General features: G+C 41.1%; 1 protein-coding gene across 1 annotated transcript in view; it reads right to left on the reverse strand.

Moving 5' to 3' along the window:
- The window catches only part of RAD23B (RAD23 homolog B, nucleotide excision repair protein), a 47,295-nt gene that overhangs the window by 14,173 nt on the left and 16,319 nt on the right, over window positions 1-16,803 (reverse strand). Inside the window, exons 2-5 of the mRNA XM_004600285.3 lie at window positions 11,299-11,380; window positions 10,223-10,302; window positions 7,101-7,396; window positions 2,179-2,234 (exon numbers count right to left, since the gene is read on the reverse strand). Of these exons, the coding sequence (XP_004600342.1) occupies window positions 2,179-2,234; window positions 7,101-7,396; window positions 10,223-10,302; window positions 11,299-11,380 (514 nt within the window). The remainder of the gene's footprint in view (window positions 1-2,178; window positions 2,235-7,100; window positions 7,397-10,222; window positions 10,303-11,298; window positions 11,381-16,803) is intronic.

Raw genomic sequence — 16,803 nt, forward strand, 5'->3', positions numbered from 1 at the left:
CTTAAGAAATCTGTGGAAGTTCCAAGTATTCCAGTATTCCAGATGGTTTACAGAATGAATCTGGCAAGAACTGAGTGCTGAAAGGAGGTAAAATGATGTACATGATAACCATTCAGTACCAGTACTGTAAACCACAATGCCTAAAAGGAGAGCATTGTAAGAGTGAAACCCAATTATAATCAACCGTGTAACTGTACCCCACAGTGATTCAGTAAGAAAGAAGGGGAGGTGTGGAAGGAACAAGGCTGGGACCTGGGGAAAGCTCTGTTGGAGCGCAGATATCTGCAGCTGAGAGGCATGAGAGCCTGATGCCTGGAACCACCGCGCATGCCGAGCATGATGGAAGCAGTGGCTGCTGTTTGGAATTCTCAGCACCACAGTGTGTGATCTCCAGTGGATGGCAACCAAGTGTATGCAAGTACAGCAAGCAGGAGTGTGAACCCTGGACACAGCAGCAGCAATAACAATAGGAAGGGGGAAAAAACAACAACAAAAGTAGCCTGGAGATCTGGAGATGTAGTTTAGTAGTAAACCACAAGCCCTGTACGTGTGACGCCGTGGGACACCCAGAAAAAAAAGAGAGAGTGCAAATAAAAATAAAATTTAAAATATGACTGGGAGGGGTCGGAGTGATAAAACAGTGGGTAGGGCATTTGCCTTGCATGCAGCTGACCCCAGTTCAATCTCTGGCATCCCATATGGACCCCCCTGAGCACTGCCAGGAGTAATTCTTGAGTGCAGGGCCAGGAGTAACTCCTTGAGCATCACTGGGTGTGATCCAAAAAGAGAGAAAAAAAAAAAAAGACTGGGCATTTAGAGGAAAATGTGTAAATGTGTACAGAAATCTTGGGAATCCACAATGTACGCAAGTCGTATCTCTCATTTTTATAGTTTGAACTTCTGAGTTTGGGCCCAGAGCAGAATCACAAACCCACCCCAACCCCTTACACACTCACACTCAAGATTAAAAAAATTTAATAACAACAAAACACTAACTAGAAAGTCTAAGAAGAAATGGTCAGAAATATTATTCAAGAAAAGAATGGTATCAAGAAGCCAAAAAAAAAAAATTTAGAGAAGGTATCAAGATAAATGCAGGATGAAGAACGCTTAAAACGTCAGGGGTCCGGAATAAAGTCGGGAATGGTTGCTCTGGGAGATGTAGTAAGTTGTGAGAAAGTAAAGCGCCATCAAGGGTTTGGGTGGAAAGCAGCAGCTACAGAACAGCTGTGTACAGATACACAGATCCTTGGTATATTACTGAGCCCTTGCAGCATCTTCGTAACAGTTGCCCAGGACTGCCTAAACCTCTTCTCACTTGAAATAAAATGGTTAAGCTTTCCTGACAGGGACACTCACTCCTGCTCATTTTGTAGTGAGCGGCCCCAGAAAATAGTCATAGATGAGTTTGAAACATGCTGGCAATATAAGCTTCATTATTCCACAACCACTCTGCCATTACTGTGTCCATGGGCAACCAGTACAATATTTTCCACGCAACGGGTACCTGGAAATTCAAATCAAGCAAGGGAAGAAGACCAATGCCAAATCTGAGGAGGTACAGTTGCTGTTAGAACTCTGCTGCTGTAGTAGCAGAGTAGGACTCCAAAAGACTTCACTGAAGCTGCTATCCCCCTGCTCCTTTCCACCCTGCCACCGTTTCCAATAACATAGAAGAGTTCCAAAGGGAAGGAACAAGGCTGTCAGCCAAAGACAAATAATTAGAGGCACAGCAGGAGCAGTAGAGATGTTTTAATGAGGAAAAAACCAAAATTACTTCTGACAGATTGGTGTAAAAGTTGAGTTAAGATGGTATACTCATTTCAAGTACAATAAAAAACAGGATGAAGGTGGAACCCTGGAAGGCTAAAAAATGGAATAAAGGCTGGAAATGAAATGAAATATATAAAATGAGGCACCTGGAGTGACGTTTTATACCCATTGCAAAGATACCATGATAAATCAACACAAAAAGCATTTACTTTTTGTAAAGAGAGGCATATGCTTAACTCTCAAATTTAAAGGATTAAAATAAAACGCACTCTCTAAAAAAATTTAATCTTTAAATCAATCATTTAGCAACTTGACTAGAAGGAACCATAAAAATTATTCTATTAAAAATAAATCTTAGCCCTCTTCCCTTCCTTTTATAAGGCTATTTACCCTGTAGCTACTTACCAAGTGCACTTGTTGCATCTTCAAAGAGGTTTGACCTAGAAGAATCTCCTGGTGTACTGTAAAGATTTTTGGAAAACAATGTATCAGAAAGTATTACATTAAATTTCAGGAGCTGTGAAATTTACAAAGAGATTTTTCTTCACTTTAATGAAATGTGAAAGTCTGGCAAAAGGTGTTTTAAATTAAACTCCAAAGTTTTATCTGTAAGAGCCATGACTTTGCCTGACCTTCCAATCTTAATGCTCAATTTATTCTGCAAATTCACATTTGGGGGCCGGGCGGGAAGGGAGGAGAGAGCTGGGCCACACCCAGCTGTGCCCAGTATTTACCGCTGGCTCAGCACCAAGGGATCACTCCTGGAAAGGGGACAGAGATTAGAAGATAATGTTTGTGTTGCTGGAGCAAGTGCCTACTACATTTTCCAGCTTTCTGCAAACTTAAACGCCCAAAGATACAAAATAATGCCCGTATCCCCATCTCCACAGTTTACTAATTAAAGATTATGGATTATCAGTACTTTCTGAATTTGGGGATTCATATACAGGAATGATTTCCCCCAAAGTTGTTATTTCCACCCTATGTTCTCTTCTATAGTTTTACGTTAACATTGAAATATTTACCTAGTTTACTTTTATGAGTGTAAGGTATGAGATGGTACCACTCCCCCACTTATATCCACTAAGCATTTATCTGAAAAGCAGATCCTCATGTCCAATGGTTTGAAATTACCTTATGTTAAATTACCTTAAATTACACCTTTACCTTATGTTACATTTCTGTATATACCTGGGTTAAATCTAGACTATTTCAATGAGCAGTCTTCCTATTAGGAACCATATTAAATCCTGTTCAGTATCATGCTTAAAATATTTTTGAATATGTTAGGGCCCAGTCTACCTCATTACTAGTTTTTATCTAGCAATCGGTATTATTTTCATAATCACTTCAAAACTTACCGTTAAACATTAAGACTCAGGTACTATTTATTCTCCGTTCCTCAATCTCAATCTGGCTTTATTTCCCCGTCCTCAGAGAAAACTGCTTACAAGTGTCATCCCTTTCCTCCTGCTTTCCTCCACATTGACAGCACAGCCATAGGAGATAAACATTGTTGTTTTGGCTTCTGCTTGGTTTATTGTTATTGCCTTGATTACTAGCAATTTTACCCTGAATACGTTGTTCTGCCTTTTCCATGTAGTAACAAGACCTTGAAATAATATCCATTTAATATACATTCATAGAGATCCAGATGTGGCTCAAAGCATATATAACCTAGATTTGATCTCCAGCACCTCGTGTTAGAAAAAAAGGTGCATATATTTGACCAGCAGTTCCCAAACTAATTTGCCCTACCATCCTCTTTCAGAAAAAGCACTCAGCACACTGGAGATCTACTTTAGGTCAACAGAGAGCACCCCATAGTTGCACCCGAGGTTACTACTGACCCCCTGAATCAGCTTAGTGCCCCTGGAATTGGACAGGGTTTCCCAAACTTTAGTAATTGTAAGGATTCAGAAAGAGAACTTGTTAAAATCCTTTTCTGGGATTCATCCTAGAAGCCTGGGATTTCATCAACCCTCCACAGATGTTACTGCTGACTACCACATTTTCAGTAGCATTGTTCTTCTAAATGAGTCAATCACGGAGCAAATTACTCTGGTTGGAAATTCAGGTTGTGTCCCCTATTTTCCTCTATTACAAACATCAGTCATTTTACTCAAGAGAGCGAGGGGGATCTGCATCATAAAGTGGTTTTCCAAGAATAAAACTAACCTGGACAAACAAATTCCGAGTAATGAAATCAGACCAGCAGCAAGGGGCCAGCCTCAAATTCATACTGCTTACCTCCAGATATGTATCATTACTCTAAATGCTGTGCTTTAAAAGGCATTACAAATGTTTTACAACACAAAAAAAGAGCTGCTCCATTCATCACTCTCCAGGTTATATTTCTTTAAGGTGTATAGTTTGGAGAATAAGAATAAATAGCGCATGTATGAAGCCCTACTAAGCAAGGAACTCTTGGCACTCTATGCTTCTGGATCGCTGACCATCAACTCATCGCAACTTCTATTAAGTCTGTACAGGCAAGCCTAGCTCTGTTAGAAAGGTAAATAGGGGCTGCAACGACAGCACAGTGGGCAGGGCGTTTGCCTTGCACGCGGCCGACCTGGGTTGGATTCCCAGCATCCCATCAGGAAGGATTCCTGAGTGCAAAGTCAGGAGTAACCCCTGAGCATCGCTGGGTGTAACCCCCCCCCCAAAAAAAAAGAAGAAGAAGAAGAATAGGGGGCCAGGAAGAAAAAACAGGGATTAGAACACAAAGGAGTCAAATTTGCTCCCAGCACCACAAAGCCTGAGCAACACATACTGTATCCTTGTGCCTGAGCACCAACCCAAGGAATCACTCAGAGTAGCCCTGACGCCTCTGGGAGGCACCTACATACCCCAAACCCTCCCTGCCCTCAATAAATAAATAAATAAATAAATAAATAAATAAATAAATAAATAAATAAATAGATAGATAGATAAATAAATAGATAAATCAGCAGATAAAACCAATATTCCCAGAAAGAAACAAAACACAAAAAAATAATAGAATTGACAGTACCCAGCAATTTCACAATCCTCATATCATGAGCCTTATAAGATTAAACACTTAATAAAACATACTGAACTGACTCAAGACAATAAATAGCTTTGAAAAACAATTTGTTGAATTGGTATGATCCCTACCATATACAGATCTAACCAACAGCCTTTAGAGATAATAACGGATCCTGACTTTGGGTTATCTCCTATAGGTTGAGTTAGTTTAACACAATTAACAGGCAAGTGAGATTTGCTTCTTTTGAGATACTGCTACTGACTTATGCTCCTTCTGGGACACTGATGTATCTCAGAAGAGTTAAGTCACATCTAAGACAGGTTTAAACAATTTATCTATTAAGTTTCTGGGTCTCACAGTCAACAACTCTCAGGGGTAACTCCTGGCTATATGGAGTAACTCATGAATGACTCCTGGAGTGCTTGGGGAAACATGGAATGCCAGGGATTGAACCAGGTCAAGCACACTCTTGGCAAGCACCCTACCTGTGTACTATCATCTCTCTAACCCCAAAACAATTTATCAGGGACTCTGTGTCCTCTTCCTGATTCTTCGTGAAGAAGCCCCAAGGAGCAAGGAATTAGTTAAACTAGACCCCTCCACCAAGGCCGACTGGGTCATACACTTAAAGATAGAGAATACTAAAAGGTTCTTTCTGATCATCATCATCACGATCACGATAGCCCATTAATCACCAATTTCTCAGGCGGGCCCAGTAACATCTCATTTCGTCCTTTCCCTGAGATCTTAGGAGCCCATCTGGACTTGGACTTCCCAACGATGTTGCACTGGGGGCTCTTCAGGGTCACAGGAATGAGATCCAGCTTGTTACTGGATTTTGCATATAAATACACCATGGGAAGCTTTGTATGGCTCTCCCATGTGGGCAGGAAACTATCAGAAGACTGCCAGTTTCTCCCAAAGGGAGAAGCAGGCTAAAGATATCGCGCTTCTGAGAGCTTGCTTTTAAGTCTCTTTCTGGATGTTGGCCGTTGATGGGATTACACACACCTGGGTTCCTCTGTCGGTACCTTCATGCATGAGGCCTGTCCGAACGTGTGGAGAGAAGCCTCCAGCATGGCTGTAGCTAGGTTCCGGTGGTCATCGGCCGCCGGGAGCTCTGCTCAGTGTGGGAAGGGAAGATGGAGCCCATCCCCTCCTAGGGGTCCCGGGGAAGACAGCCAGGCATGCGGGCAAGAGACTCTTTCTAATCATCATTATAAATATCAAAAACATGCCCTCACGTGACTTTTCTAATTGCTAGTTTTCCACTGTTTCTGGTTCTGACTCCAAGGAGACCATTTACTCCACTGAGGTCAGCAGTGCAACCCTGACATATTAACAGCGCCACTGCCAACGCACACCAGGCAGTGTAACACTCAGAGGGGATGCCCTTGTAAAATTCCCATCCAAGAGAACGGAAAGCATTAGCTTGGGTTATTTTATCACTGGCGGGGTAGGATGGAAATCTTCATTATTTTCATAAGGAACTCTTGCTTTTTTTATTTTAAAGTTCTACGTAAGCCAAAGCTTAAGTTTTCACAAATTTAATTCTTATACTAACACTACTAGATGAATCCCATTTTCACCCACTTTAATAGTGAAAAGTTTTATGACCCAATACAATGTTATGTGGCAAATAAAAATATTAACTAATGTGCAAGAAATTTTATAATATATATTACAAAAGAATATAGATTAACTATGAACAGGAAGGCAATGCCAAAATTTTCATAATATGAAATGTTTTTTTTTGTTGGGAAAGGGTTTGGGTGACAGCCAGTGGTGTTCAGGGCTTATTCCCGGCTCTACCCTCAGGGATCGCACATGGCGGATATGGGGAATCCTACAGTGTGTCAGGGATCAAAGTTGGGCAAATGCCCTGCCCATTTTATTATTATTCTGGCCCCATCAAACCTTTTAAAAATCTGACAAGTATTTACTAATATTTTTAACTAAAGTGAGTTCAATCCCCAGCACTGTTATGAACCTCCAAGCACACAGCCAGGAATACCATTGGTGTCTTACTGGTCCCCCAAACCAAAAATATATATGAAAAGAATAAAATGAGTAAGGATTCTGACCTCTTTCCTGGGGTAGAAGAGAATACAGGTAGAAACCGTGGTAAACAGCTGGCCTTAACCCACATTACAGAAATTTATGCACACACAACTGTTTTCAAGCTCACAGCTCAGAAAAAAGGTAAACTGTAGGAATTCAGTTAGATCAAACCAATGATCAAACCACAACACAGACCATTAGTTCTTGGGATGAACACATCCTGAGAGCCTACTTCCTAGAATCTTGCTCTTACCTGTCAGTTGCTGTTGGGCTGGCAGCCACTACTGGTGTTTCTGCTGGTTTTTCTGCAGGTTTCTCTTGTTTAGTTGCACTGGCAGGTGCAGGTTCAGAAGATGCTGTGGTTGAAGCTGGAGTGATGGATGCAGGTGTGGGAGTGGGAGCTAAAGCAGGGGTGGGAGTTGAGGGCTGAGCCACAGCTGGTGCTGCAGGGGAACTAACTGTGGTGGTGGTGGTGGTGGTGGTGGTGGTGGCGGGGTTTGACTGCTGGGCTGTGGGTGGTGCTGGTGCTGGTGTTGTCACTGCCTTGGGCTAAACACAGGAAAAAGAAAAGGAACGAGTCATGGATAGAATACATTTCTTCCCAGTCTCTAACTAAATGCATAGTTTCATGTTTTGTAGCATCTTGTACAAATACAAACTCGTAACTTAAAAATAATTTTGTAAAATGACACAATTTACGAATTTAAATTATTTTATGTTAATTCTTTCAAAGTTGATGAGTTTAATATTAACAATCAACTTTAATAAGCTTTAGTTAAGAACTTCAGGCTCGGGGGGCTGGAGCGATAGCATAGCGGGTAGGGCGTTTGCCTTGCACGCGGCTGACCCAGGTTCGATTCCCAGCATCCCATATGGTCCCCTGAGCACCACCAGGGGTAATTCCTGAGTGCAGAGCCAGGAGTAACCCCTGAGCATCGCTGGGTGTGACCCAAAAACCAAAAAAAAAAAAAAAAAAAAAAAAAAGAACTTCAGGCTCTGTATCCAAGTAAAAAAGAATAGAAATCAATACCCGAAAAAGACCACACAATTTCCTACCTAACAATTAGCCTCTACAGTACTAATAAAAAAAAACCCAAAAACCAAAAACAACACCATAAATGTAACTAGAATCTCGTGTAAAGGTAGACTAAGTTCAGATCTTAGCTAGCTATTCTCAAATGCACACACCTACTGAGACCTATTCTGCTTAATTCTTAGTCATGCTCTAAACAGTCACGGTTACTAAACTATTGAGCACCAAAAGCAAGTATATATCTAAATGTATGACCATCATATTTCCCATTATGTACAATAAAATTACAGGATGACATTACACTAAGAAATAATTACAAAGGGCAAATAACGCAGAGGTGGGGGAAAGGTGGAATGGAGGGGAGGGATACTGGGGACATTGGTGGTGGAAAATGTAGGGATGGGTATAAAATCGCTGTATGACTGAAACTCCAACACGAAGGTTTTGTATCTCAAGGTAATTCAATTTAAAAAAAGGGGGCAAATACTGTATAATTCCACTGATGCTACAAGATGTTACAAACATAACCCTAAAGCCATTAACTCATGGTCACCTAAACAGTGGTTGGCAGGAGCATGGCAGAGGGGAAGAAATGGGAGAGCTACTGATTAATGCGGGCAAAGTTCTAGTTTGGGAAGAAAAATCCTCTGCACACTAATGACGACACTGGTGGTTTAGCAATGCTGACGCTCACAGAACTTTACATATTAAGACGCTAACTGGGAAAATTTTGTGTTATGTACATTTGACCACAACAAAGTTTCCTCATTTGATTCTATTTCCCTGTGTTCAAATTGCTTGAATATGGCATGTCAATATAATTCTTTTTTGGGAGGAGGAGGTGGCGGTGTTCAAGACTTTCAGCTGGCTCTGTGTTCTTGGATTATTCCTAGTGGGCTCATGCAATAATACAAGGTGTTAGGGGAATTGAACCCAGGTCTGCTGCATGCAAGGCAGATGGCCTACCCACTGCACTACCGCTCGGGCCCAATATTACTCTTCATGGATTTAAAGAGGTTTAAGTCCACATATGTAAACTGGTTTGTTTCAGCTCAAAAGTGCAGTAATTAAAATTTCTTTAATTCTACTGCATATATAATTTTGTGAATGTAATTAATATCAAGTGCTGTCCCTTCTCTACCTCAATGTTCATGATAATGTCTTTTTGGGCCACACCCAATGATGCTCAGAGTCAGGGATAATTCTTGACTCTGCACTCAGAAATTATTCCTGGCAGTGCTCATATGGGATGCTAGGGATTAAACCCAGGCCATTCTTGTGCAAGACAGGCACCCAACCTACTATGCTATCTTTTCAGCCTCTGATTTTGTCTTTTGAACAAGTGCATGAGCAAAACAGAACCCTTATTCATTCTGTGCTTCTTAGGAAAACTTTGACTTTTACAAACTATTCTAAATATAATGCCTTAAAATTTATGGGTGAGGAAAAAACCCACACTATTCCAAATATATCACAGTGCAATTGAATCACAAAAAGTTCCTGTTGAAAAATTTCCTCACAATAATCATTCTATTATAGCTTTACTTGCCTTTTCCTTTGGTTAGTATCTAAAAGTCTATGTCATTCACTAAAAAGTATGGAAATACGAATTTACATGATTCTCCTGCTTTGAGAAGTTTGTCAAATTGTGTGCACAACTGGCAAGTCAATTTATGATACCCTTATTAAACACTACAAAATAAGAAACATACTAATTCCTACAAAGCCTGCTTCCCAATAGTACATAATTAAAGGTTTTGGTACTCTGTAGCACTGTCATAGCACTGTCGTCCCATTGTTCATCAATTTGCTTGAGCGGGCACCAGTAACGTCTACTTGTGAGACTTGTTACTGTTTTTGGCATATCGAATACGCCACGGGGAGTCTGCTAGGCTCTGCCGTGCGGGTAGGATACTCTTGGTAGCTTGCCGGGCTCTCCGAGAGGGACAGAGGAATCAAACCCGGGTTGGCAAAATGCAAAGCAAACACCCTATCCACTGTGCTAACGCTTTGGTATTCTAGCAAAACCTAATAATCATTTTATTGTTTGTTTTGGGGCCACACCAGATGATATTCAACAGTTATTCCTACCTATGCGCCCAGTAATTACTGCAGACAGTGCTTTGGGGACAACATGGGATGCCGGAGATTGACCTGTGTGAAAGGTAAGCATCCTACCCACTGTACTAGCACTTCAGCCCCCCAAACCCACTCATCTTAACATAACTTACATGAGAGTAAGTCACTATGAATGTATATAACTCTAGTCATTTAAGATGCCAGATTTGGGATAAATATTTTAAAGACATGCATAAAGATAATGGGATGAAACAGAAACTTACTTTTGTCACCATAACCACCACAAAATTTTTCTCATCAATTTTATATTCTTTCAGCGCAGTCTCATCGTTGAGGATTTTACCTAACATAATGAGAAAAAAAAGAAGTTACTTAGAGTAAACACTGTCTTATGTATACATAACAAACTAGAACTATCGCCACCACCAATCTGCCCCTCCTCACAATGCTGGGGATCAAACTCAGGGCCTCCAACAGGAAAGGCACTTCTATCAATTAATACTCAAAGAAAAACATGAAATGATCATCCCAGATAAAGGGAAATGGAAACATGATCAACAGGACATGAACATTTGACTAAAAGCTATCAGACATAACCTGTACATAGAGATCCAAAGCCAATCTTTGAAAAGACATTACTTTCACAAAGCTCTGCTGGTGGAGTCGGAGTGACAGTCCGTCACGGCAAGGATTTACTTGCCTTCCCATACTGTCCTCCATGTCTGCCATAATGATCCCTGAGCAAAGAGCCAGGAGCAAGCCCTGAGCGCCAGCAGGCGTGACCCCACTCAAACATATAGTGTTGCTGCTAGGAGAGATCCCTGAGCACAGAGCATGAGTAAGACGTGAACACAGCTGGATATAATCCCAATCCCTCACCCCTACAGATAAAACATCACTAAAAAGAAAATTAACGAAATGTGAAAATTAATATCATTTTCAAATATCTGCCCATTCTACCTATATAATCATGTTTTTCTGATCAACTTGCATATAATACTGTCACTGTTACTGTCATCCTGTTGCTCAACGATTTGCTCGAGCGGGCACCAGTAATGTCTCCATTGTGAGACTTGTTACTGTTTTTGCCATATCGAATATGCCACGGGAAGCTTGCCAGGCTCTGCCGTGCAGGTGAGATACTCTTGGTAGCTTGCCAAGCTCTCCAAGAGGGGCGGAGGAATCAAACCCGGGTTGGCTGCGTGCAAGGTGAACATTCTACCCGCTGCCCTATTGCTCCAGCCTGCATCTAATACAATTGAGAAAAACAACAATTTCTAAAACTAGATGTCACTGTGATAAAGTAAAAGACACATTAAATTTACCATTTAATTCATACCTGCATAAATTAATTTTTGTCCTGCAACAGGAAAGGCATCTTTCCCCTTTTCGGATTCAATCTTCTCTTTCAGTGCTTTCACCTATCAGAAAAACAAACATTTCAGTTTTAAGTCTAAGCAACAAATAGACCCAGAACCTAAATAGAATGCAAGATGAAATTTTTACATTTTAATTAAGGCTACCCAAGACTTCCATGTTTTTACTATACTGCATCAAAACAAACGAACAAGAAGGCTGTCAAACTGCTTTGCTGGCTCAGAGGCTGAATTCAAATCCTGGTCCTGTCGTTTGTGATTCCCAGTCAGGAGGAGCTGGAGGAGGCTTGAATGCACTTGCCTGGCAAACATGAATCTGCCAGTTTAATCTCTGATGCTCCCCAGCTAGATGCTCTGAGGTGATTCTGATATCCCATGATCTGGGATGCCCAGTGAGGAAGAGGGAAAAAAACCCCTAAGCTTGTTTGTGGCTTATTTCCAGAGGACAAAAAAGTAAAGAAAAAGCAGTCTCTCAAAGGTTTCAGAGGGTTGGGAGAGCGCTCAATAGACTGAATACATGCACCAGGATTTGACCCTGGAACTATATGGCTCCCACAAGAACTGCTTAAGTGATCCCCCAAACACCAAACTTGGAATAATCCAAGAGTCACAAATTGACAACAAAAAGGCGTAAGAAATAGAATTAAAAATAGTCTAACAACAATAATTCAATGTTAATAGCTAAAAGTGAGTGTTAAAAGGCAAATGATTCATTGTGCAATCATTTCAGATGAACAATTTCTGAAGGTGTGGCCTACACATCAGTATGTCTAAAAAGCTTTAGTTCCAAAGTTCAGACAAGGCTAAGAAACACCTACACTGAAATTATCTTAAACCAGTACACTGACATAGGGTCCTCTATAAAATAAGGACTAGATGTTATTTAGAGCCTGTCTCTTTAATTCCTAAAATGACACAGAAAGATTATAAAACTTAAAACCAATCATTTTTGGGAAACTGATCAGGAAATAGCATGACAGGAGTCAAAAACAGGCAAGACCCAATACTTGAAAGTAATTCATTACTTAAGTAACTCATACCATTTCCTTCCATTTTTTAATTACTCCTGATAACTGCGTAAAGTATATTGTTCTGAGTTTTATATAAAAAACTATTTGATAAAAAGGGACAGAAGTTTCATTTGCACAATTAAGAAGCAAAGGCGTACTCTTCCAAAGCAAAAAAAAAAAATACTGCATACAGCTTTAAATATATTAATATACACAATTTCACATAAGCCTCAAAACTCTGAAACAAATGGAAATAACATCCATATAATTTTATTTTATTTTGCTTCTGGGGTCACACCCAGCGATGCTCAGAAGACTACATGGGATGCTGGGAATCGAACCTGGGTTGGCTGTGTGTAAGGCAAACACCCTACCCGCTGTGCTATTGTTCCAACCCCCCCATATAATTTTAAAGATGAGTAAATAGATGTAAAGAAGCTAAATCATTTCACCAATTCACACTGCTACCAAAATGTAGCTTAAACCCCAACTGGTTCTTCAGTAATTTGCACTCTATAAACTGACCTTATTTTACTAACTTTTCATTTAAAAAAGGTATAGTAGCATCACTGCTATTCTGATGTTCTCTAAAGTAGAAATGTACCAAAAAAAAAATTACTAGTCTCAGTCTTCTATTATTCTGAATTTCTAAGGCAAGACTAAGGATAACACAAGAAACAATTCCCTCACCCCCCCATCCGCCAAAAGCTCACAGAACACTTGATCTCAACAGCAGGAAATTCAGTGTCTCAGTGATAGAGATCATGGCTTACATGTGTAGAGGCTGTGGGTTCTATCCCTAATACTGCAAAGCATGAAAGGAAAAAGAGGTTTTGGATTTCCCGTCTTTTTCCAGTTCAGTACAGCAGGCCCTCAAATGTTTCGTTTTTATTTTGATGAGAAGAAAAAAAATCCAATTTCAATCTACATTTAGAAAGACATTATGGAGGACTTAGTTGTCATTTTAGTTTAAAGTGCCTGTTTCCAACAACTCATCCATGATTGTGTGAACTGACTATATACTATTGTATTAAATCAGTGTTTCCCAAAGAAGGGGGACAGTCTGGAGACACTGGAAAGAAAATATGTGTATGGGGGGTTGGGGTGGTGGCAGCAGCCTTGGGTGAAATTGTGAAACATTATTTGTGCACTTAAAGAAGGTAGAGGGGCCAAAGAGACAGTACAGTGTCTTTGCAAAATGCAAGGGCACTTGTAAGTAGCTAACCTGGGTACTGAATGACGTTCCCCTGAGTACTGCCAGGAGAGATCCCTGAGCACAGAACAAGTATTAAGTCCTTAGCATTGCCAGGGGTGGCTCCAGAATAGTAACAACGGACTTCCAGGGGGACACTGAGTAATCAATCACTCTTCTTTCCCGGAGTGGACAACAAGTCAAATAAATTTGGTAATGAGCATATCTGATGGCATATTTAACACTACAAGTGGTTCAGAATAATGAATAATCCACAATTTATGGTTTATCCCTGATTATAATCACGTTGATGGTTCTGATCTTATACCCTGTTAATATTTGATGAAGATCATGATGAGACAGGAATTAAGGTAATTTCAAAGGTATTATGGTTTGCAGGTTCAAGGCCCCTGGTTTTACCCCTGGCACAGCTCATTTCATCGAGCACCTCACACTGCCCTAGTGCCCCTGATTCAGCACTCCTTGGGATCTGACCTACCAAAAACAACAGTACCACATTTCTTGGGTAAAGGTCAGAGACCACTGCCTACTGGTGCCTTTCAGGGAAAAAAATTTTTTCTTAATTAGTATACCCCTGGAAATCGACCTTCTTTAAGCAAGCAGGAAGTGCCTCCAATTCCACCACCAGTACTGTGTGGGGGAGAAGCGCATCCTACACACCCCCACCCCCACACTCACACTTGTGCAATTACTCATCTGGGTAAACAACTAGTTAACCCTTTATACAGCCATCAGATAAAAAAGATCTAGAACACCCTTAAGGTGGTGCCCAAGGAGTCAAACCCCAACTAGGTGGCTTATAACACCAAGACTATTTTGCCTTTTTTCCTCCACTGTCAATTTTTCACACGTATACATGAGTGTCTCTGAAGTTCTAAAGCAGGTAATACCACAAAAAAATTGTATACTGAAGCAGATGAGAATCCATCTTTTATCAAGTCAAACATTAAAAGAGATTTCATGGGCAGGAGAGAGACAAGACACTAGAGGCTCCCTTGAGCCCCACCAGGAGTAAGCCCTCAGCAGTCCCCTGTGGCCCAATGCCCCTGGCCCCACAAAAGGTAGAATTGTATGTTTCAGACAATAACATAATTGCTATATGATGGCCACTCAACACCTCTATTGCAAACAAAAGGGAATGAGAGAACAAAGGGAATGCCCTGCCACAGAGACAGGGGTGGTAGTGGGGTGGGGGGTGGAAGGGATAATGGGAACATTGGTGGAAGAGAATGGGCATTGGTGGAGGGATGTAAACGATCAATGTATGACTGAAATGCAAACATGAAAGTTCATAAGTTTGTAACTGTACCTCACGTGATTCACTAATAAAAAAATTTTTTTAAAGTTATAAACAATTTTCCCCCATGCTAATAGCATAGTGTTTTGCAATGTCAGTGTCCTTAAACTGAATGTCTGCATTAAGAGTTCTAGGGTCACTGCTTGTTTAATAGATAAGCAATAGGATATTCAAATTAACACACTAGCTTCTTCACTATAAGGTAGGATTTTTCTTATTCTTGTCATAACTATATGTAGCAGAAGAATTAGAGAAGCTTTAACTGACATTGACAGTCCTGAAACATGAAGGCAGAATGAATAAAAATAGCTCATGGGTGCTACGCCTGCCTGTAACATGTGCCATACAGTACACAAAAGGCTTCATATTTAACTCATTTGTTCTGTACTATGTGTCTGAGATCATGATATGCATTCTCCAGGCAGGCCTCAAATGATCCTTGCCCTCCTTATTTTCAAGCTTTTATATAAACAGACCGAATTCTCACTAATCCACGAGAACTAAAATAATGCCAAAATGACAGTGCGTTGGGGCTGGATCGATAACACAGTGGGTAGGGCGTTTGCCTTGCACGCAGCTGACCAGGTTCGCTTCCCAGCATCCTATATGGTCCCCGGAGTAACGCCAGGCACCACCAAGAGTAATTCCTGAGTGCATGAGCCAGGAATAGCCCCTGTGCATTGCCGGGTGCCCCCCCCTGCAAAAAAAAATGACAGTGCCTGAGTGACTTCCAAGACTAATTTATAAAGCCACCACCTTTATCTTGCTCTCCTGAGTTGAGAGAAGCCTACACTGGAGAAGCCAGCAATAATGTCATACAGACTGGTAAGAAGGGTATTTGGAGAGAAACTCAGGCAACTCTAGTCAACAATCAGTAAAATTTGCTAGCCAGGACAGGAAGTCCCTGGTGAAGGCACCCCTCAAGTCACAGTCAAGTCTGCAGATAATTCCAGCCCTTGACACAATCACATGCGTTACAACAGTCTCAACCTTTTGCTAATCATGGCACCCTTCTGACATGGTTTCCTTCCTAGACCCACCCCCCATCTTACCAGCTGCCCTCCTTGGTCTCATGCTGTGTCCTCTCCCATTTACTCAACTTTCACCTGTGTGCCCCGGGTGAGAATCACTGAGTTAGAGAACTCCACAAATGTCTCTTCTCAGATAAGGAACTGTTCAGCACACTCCCTTTGAAAGCTGCCATCTTTAAGAAAACAAAATGCTCCTCAATTGCATCCTAGGATATGATCCCCCCACCCCCCATATTTCCAGCATTCCCTGGGCAGCAGCAGCACCTACTTTGAGAAATACAGAAATAAAGTGACCAACCGGACTCTGAGCCAGAGTATCTAAGTTAGTCTTGAATTCACAACTTAAAGAAATTATGAATAATGTCTATAAGCCTGGCAAGCTACCCGTGGCATATTGGACATGCCAAAAGCAGTAACAGTAAGGCTCACAATGAGACGTTACTGGTCCCTACTTGAACAAATCGATGAGCAACGGGATGACAGTGACAGTCTATACTTTAAGCTACTGAATTTTGTTATTCCATTATGTAGTAAAAGTGAACACACACACACATATACATATATAATTTATTACTACAGTTCTCAGTTTGAGATCACTGTCACTGTCGTCCTGTTGCTCATCAGATTTGTTCGAGCGGGCACAGTAACGTCTCTCATTCAGAGACTTATTGTTACTGTTTTGGCATATCCAATATGTACGAGTAGCTTGCCAGGCTCTGCCGCACGGGCTCGATACTCTCGGTAGCTTGCCAGGCTCTCGAAGAGGGGCAGAGGACTTGAACTCGGGTCAGCTGCGTGAAAGGCGAACGTCCAACCGCAAACACAGAAACAGAAAGACTAACACTTGAGGTACAGTATTCAGCTCTAAATCCATATTGGTGCTCCTATAATCTGTGAGTAGAGAGGGGGGCATTTTT

The sequence above is a fragment of the Sorex araneus genome, chromosome 1 (genome assembly GCF_027595985.1).
Source record: "Sorex araneus isolate mSorAra2 chromosome 1, mSorAra2.pri, whole genome shotgun sequence".
Taxonomy (NCBI): Eukaryota; Metazoa; Chordata; class Mammalia; order Eulipotyphla; family Soricidae; genus Sorex; species Sorex araneus.